Source organism: Gavialis gangeticus, unplaced genomic scaffold, assembly GCF_001723915.1.
Source record: "Gavialis gangeticus isolate Ggan-Ray unplaced genomic scaffold, GavGan_comp1, whole genome shotgun sequence".
Lineage (NCBI taxonomy): Eukaryota > Metazoa > Chordata > Crocodylia > Gavialidae > Gavialis > Gavialis gangeticus.
The window spans coordinates 205,882,123-205,888,306 of NW_017729032.1; the positions used below are offsets into that span (position 1 = coordinate 205,882,123).

At 42.6% G+C, this 6,184-nt stretch overlaps 1 protein-coding gene across 1 annotated transcript in view; it reads right to left on the reverse strand.

Moving 5' to 3' along the window:
• Positions 1-2,499: 2,499 nt before the first annotated feature.
• The window catches only part of PWP2 (PWP2 periodic tryptophan protein homolog (yeast)), a 45,253-nt gene continuing 41,568 nt past the window's right edge, over positions 2,500-6,184 (reverse strand). Inside the window, exons 19-21 of the mRNA XM_019524027.1 lie at positions 4,498-4,648; positions 3,386-3,460; positions 2,500-3,196 (exon numbers count right to left, since the gene is read on the reverse strand). Coding sequence (XP_019379572.1) covers positions 3,046-3,196; positions 3,386-3,460; positions 4,498-4,648 — 377 coding nt within the window. The 3' untranslated portion in view covers positions 2,500-3,045. The remainder of the gene's footprint in view (positions 3,197-3,385; positions 3,461-4,497; positions 4,649-6,184) is intronic.

The window sequence follows — 6,184 nt, forward strand, 5'->3', positions numbered from 1 at the left end:
GGGATGAATTCAAGATGACCCTGCAATTACACATGGAAAATTATAACAGAATTACAAATTTTCCACGGATAGAACCTAATTGTTTAGGTGTGGTCTTAAATTCAGGGTTGTCTTTAGATTCGACTAAATTCCAATATTATAAAAACCTAAGTCTCTGTCTGTAATGCTTTATTCACACTCTGATTGGCTGACAGAAACAGCCAATCAGAGTGCTCCCAGCATGGGGGAGTACCGCCATTATTCCAAAGCTGCGCCGAGGACCAGACAGAGGGCGAGGGAGCAGAGGCCAGCAGCTCTGGCCTTGGCTTTCGCACCCCACTCCCTGCAAGTGGCACCAAGGACCAGACATGGGGTGGGGGAGTCAAGGCCAGCCCACTCCGCTTCCTGCAAGCTGCACAGAGGACCAGACAGGGGGTGGAGCCAAGGCCAGCAGCACTGGCCTTGGCTCCCCCACCCATCCTTGCAAGAGGCAGAAGAGTGGCAGCATGGGGCGTTAGGTGGTGGCACTCCGTCCCAGCCCCCCTCACTCTCCCGCCCCCCTGTCATTCTTGACAGGCAATTGGCTAGTACAGTAAATAAAAGCAGCAGTGATGAAAAGGTTTTCAAATGTTGTACCATAACTAACTTAACCACACCATCAGGATCACCAAAGCATTCTGACCGTTGATATATGACCAGAATCTCACTGTCTTAGATAAATAATGGAAGGGAACAATAGTTTGTCAGTACAGAAAAAAGTTTTGTACTACTATATATTCATTTTACACTTTCAGTTCAGGGGCGTCAAACATGTGGCCCACGGAGCCCCGCCACGTGGCCGCAGTGCTGCCCCTGGGTCTGATCAGACTCACAAAGGGCAAAGCACACACCCACAGCACATGGCTGGCCCCCAGGCTGGATTCGGTCCAGTGACCCCCTGCCCCTTCTCTAGCATACCTGATCTGGCAGCTGCTCCAGCCCATCTAGGACTCTCACTACATGCAGCACAGACCCCAGAGTGACCAGAGCAGTATGGTCTGGTCAGAGCAGCAGTTGCTGCAAGTGGTGACCATTCCGGCCAGAATGTGGCACATGGCCCCTGCTCTAGCCAGTCCAGGAGCTATGCTACATGCAGTGTTTTTAAGCATTGTGGTGCGACACGGGTCCTGGACTACTTGAAGCAGGTGCCGTCACATGGCACAGTCCCAGAGTTGCTGGGGCAGCAACTGTGTGAAAAATTGCTACTCCTCTGGAATGCAGGCTGCACACAGCATGGGTCCCAAACCAGTTGAAGTGGCTTCCAGATGAGGTATACTGGGGGAACAGAAGGGAAAGGGGACGGGATGAGGTGGGCTGTAAACCTAATCCAGCCTGCAGACCAGCCCTACACCGCTCATCCAGCCCCAGGGCTGGATGTGTGCAATACCCCTTGTTTAGTCTGAAACTATATAATGCAGGCAAGAATTCAGTGTGTAAATGTGTATTTTCTCAGTAGCTACTAATAATACATTTGCCAAAGGGCAGGCAGGAGGTAGAAAAGTAAACCCAACAATAGAACACAATGGCAAATAATATCTGAATCAACCTTAATGTGAGCAATGTAACAATTAATAGATTATCTTTTAATAAGGTGCACAGGAGTATCATAAGCATATGTTTTCTCTATACTCAGGATCTCAAAAAGTCATTATTAAATTATTCCTATGTTCTCTCATGTTAAGAGAGACCCAAACACACAAACTGACACCCTAAGGAACTATTAAAAAAACCCCAAAAAAACAAAAAGCCAAACGCTAATGTGTTGTTCTCTTACACAGTTACCTGTAATACAAGTTCTACTATTTAATAGGTGAACAATGTTAAAAAACATGTGTGTAATGAACCCATGTTCATTAACCAGTTCAATTCTCTGCAGAAGCTGTATTCCACAGCCTTTTCACTCACATATTCTATTCATATAGAACAACAGGGGTTGTCAACTGGGGGTACGTGTACCCCTGGGGGTACTTGGTCCGGTCCTAGGGGGTACGTGCCAGCAGGTGGGTGGGGACAGAGTGCTGCCGCCTCCCAGGAGCAGGGCTGGGTCAGGGTGAGGGCAGCAGCGCTCCTCTGTGGGGTGGGGAACCTCACATGCAGTGGTGGCTGCTGCCATACACCAGCCCGGTGAGCTTCCCCGCCCTGCCTCTGCTCCTGGGAGGCAGTGCTGCTCCATCCCCACCTCCCTGCTCTGTGTCCAGCTGTGCGCTACCCCTGCCCCACTCCCCCACGCAGCCTTGAGCTGCACACTAACCACTGTCCCTCCCCCCCCGGCGTCCAGCTGCCAGGAGTACTTAGACTAAAAAAAGTTGAAAACCCCTGTAGTACAACATTTATCCTAATAATTGTCCTTAACTTTCAGTATTCAACTTGAATTGGATAATTTTAGAATTGAGCAAAGTTTCAGTTTTAAAAACTACATTCCAATACTTGTTGCATTAAATTAGGTAAGATAACATTTCAAAATAAGGTGAAGTCAATACAGAACCTTTCAAATATTTATTTAAAAATGGGATATATAAATGAATAAAAAAAAAGGAGTTTAATCCAGAGATACAAACATTTTGGAAACAGGAGAGGCTAAAGAAGGGTGACTTACAATATCCAATTTTCCTGTATATTAATGTACATTTCTAAATATACATCTCCTATATATTTATATACATTTTATAAAAAAAAAATGCAGAGAACTATTTTCCACCCATGGTTCTATCTTTATTGACAGATGAACACAAATGTCTTGTATTGATTCAAAAGCAATAAAAACCAAGCTGATCAGCTTGGGTCCCATGACTTCAAGAAGGAGACGACACACCAGGCTATATTTTAGGTAGGCTATGAACAATACTTTTGCTGTCTTAAGTTTATATATTTTCTGTACCTTTGCAGGTATCTCACTCTAACTCACAACAAATAAAGCCACTATGAGGGCCACTCAGTCTCAGTGAATACCACTGCATTACTGATTCTTTCTGTAGGCCCCCTTCTGCACAAAATGAAACAATAACATCAAGGTACAGTAAGTTGTCTTTATGAATCCACAGCTGAATGTTCCATTAGATAATCACTGTCAGACTCTTCCATCTCCTCCTCACCCACTGATGTTTCTGCTGAACGTTTCATGCCACGCTGCTGTGAAATGGCCAGAGCATATTTAATGTTATAGCGATTCCACTCACAGCTGTAACAAAAAAAAAGCAACAGAAGGACAATATTAAAAGCTAGGCTCCATGTTTTAAATATCATCAAGTATTCTATAAAGACTCCCTCAGTGTTCAAAACCTCAAGTTTTTGCAGGATTATGGTTTATGTTTAAAAAAAAACCCGCACAAAACAAGACCAAAAACCCCTGAGAGACAACTATACATACAGCTTGGAAACATCCTCAAAGTGATGCTGGAGGCTCTTCTGAAGGTACTGAATCGTGGGCAGCAGTTTTCCTGACCTTAAAAGGAGAAAATGTGCAATTTACTGTGCAACCTTGAGTTACACATAAAATTCTAGAAAGCCTTTCCTGCATGATTCTTCAAATTTTAAAATATAACTATAATGTTAACCTATTTTTACATATATGAACTTTCTTAAATATTACAGAATAAAAGCAATTGACTGTGCAGCTTTGTGCCAAATCTACAAATAATTATATATAATTTTAAGTAAATACATCATATGCACACAGTTTATCACTCCTGTTCCTTCATCATGGCTAATCAATTGCTATTCCATCCCCATCACAAATGTAAATGTCAACCATAGAAGACACTTCATCGTAAAGTTAAATTGCAGCTTTATAAGCTGATTCTTCTTGCTATAATCACAAAGACGACTCCAGATATAAGTACCTCTCTTTGGAAACGGAGATAAGAACCTGGCTGCACCTACGATCTGTATCTATTTTAGCAGTTAACTGAACAGAAAAATAAATGAATTTGACATTTGAGATTCGTTCACACATACCATCAGGCAATAAGGAGTTATTCTTCAAGCCACAGCAGGAAGGAAATGAACATATAATGAATTCTTCCTCCAATTTAAATGATTCAAATAGCAACTGGGAGTAGCTATCCCATTTCTAATTTGCCAAGTGTTCTAATTCCCTTAGAGAAGCAGGGCTGAATGCATCTTTTAGATCTTATCTAACTGCTGCATACTGAAATCATGGCAATACGAACACACCAGCATTTGGCACACTTCAGCAGGAAGCATTTTCAAAAGTCTTTTTTACAGCTTTTATTTACATATTACCTATAAGCTAACTGTTCACACAAAAATCTAGCTACAAATCTGGGAAAGACTCATCTGCAACTTAACTGCAAGAATCAGTCATGTCTCCCAAACCTCTGCATATATTAAGTCACTGAAAAGTAGTCACTGAATAATTTTAAGTGTCCTGTAAGTTTCAATTCAGAATCCCAAGCTGCTAAACTGCCATAGTGTTCTGAAATACCTACTGTTCTGTCCTTAATGTTCAAGTTCACTTACCTTGTTTTTAATTTCTGTCCATATAGCATGAGCAACCTCCGAGTCCAAGTAAGATAGAATTCTAAGTGACGAGATTTTTCAAAGGCAGAGGCAAGAAATTCCAGCACCTTTTCCACATACACCTCTGGCAGTGATGAGCAGACTACATCAACTGTGGGTTTGTTAGGGTTTTAAAAAAAGGTAAAATTATCAATTGGAATAACGTGAAGTTGAAAGAGATGGGTACCCTTTCAAGGGCTCTCCCAGTTATAATTCTCTGCACCACCTGATAGGAAGCACCTATCGGTCATCATTGTGGCCCTACTCTCCAGCCTTCCAGGAAGTCTCCACTCTTGAGAACCTGAAAATTTTTACTACCTTTATAAGCAAGACCATCACATGTACCTCCAAAAAAGAGGGTTTGCCATAATATTTTTTCTCTCAATAAATCCTTTCCCCCTTCCCATTTTCCCCATCACTTTCATTACACTCTTTCTTTCTGCACAGACTGGCAAAATCTTGCCGTTCCTTGCTTTAGAGAAAGTGGCATACTAAATCAGATTAGTCTTCTCCATCTGCCATATTGTACAGAACTCTGCTTCTCCTTCCGCGTATCATTTCCTCTCCTTCTTGACTTTGAACCTGAGCCATACACTCAGCATGTTATCACTCCCCTTGTGAACCAACCTTGCTCTCCCCTACCCCAGTCAAATCTGCATTTTTGACCACTGTATTCTTCTTTCTTGTCTTGCTTCCCTAATTTAAAATACCTGAATTTAAGATTCATTTTCTATATAATGTTTTTATTCAAATACTCTTCCCAACTCTTTCATCTATCCCCATGTTCCTGTGTTTATCTAGATTTTAAAACTCTCTGGGACAGGGAAATCATCTTTCTAAATAACTGTTTAGTAATACTAAAGCATTACACACTTTGTTGTTTCTTTAGGCCAAGCTCATAGCACAGACTAGGGACTACTTGCACTCTTCCCCAAGTCCCCAGTATGCCTCCCAACCATCCTCCCATTTCAGACATTCCCAGCAATTCACAAAATCATAGTCATATTTCAGGAGTATTTTATTGTTGCCTTTTATGCCTCGTGTTAGTTGCAACTAATTTTGTCTTTTTTATTTTACCTCCACATGCTTGTGCTCTTCCTTTCTAGTCATCTTAAATTATATGACCTCCCTCGCATTTTTTGTACAATGCCTTTGTGATGTTCAAGTCCTTAAAGAGCTCCTGTTGCCACCATGCTAACCTCTTACTTTGTTTCCTAGCTTTCTTCCAAGTCAGCATGACACAGCCCCTGGCCCCAGCCCACAGCTACAGCCCCAGCCCAACTCCCTCCCATACCACAGGGACCTCAACCTCCACCCCACCCCCCCCCCATGCCCCTTCCATTCCCCCACAACAGACTTACCAGCCAGTCACTGCTCTTCAAGCTGCTGGGCTGCGTATTGCAAGTCAGATCAGTATCAGCTGATAATGCCTCCTTAAAAACCGGCTATCAGTACCAGCCCAAAAAAATCTCTATTGGCGCACCCCTACTGATATGGTATCTTTCAGTAACTGCCAACTCTCCAGAACTCTTTTATCCTTTTGAATAGCTTCCTAAGATATGCTGCCTACCAATTCCCTGAATTTGTTGCTTGATTTTATTCTGCAACTCCCACTCTGTTCCTCCCTTAGAGCAGTGAATGCCACACT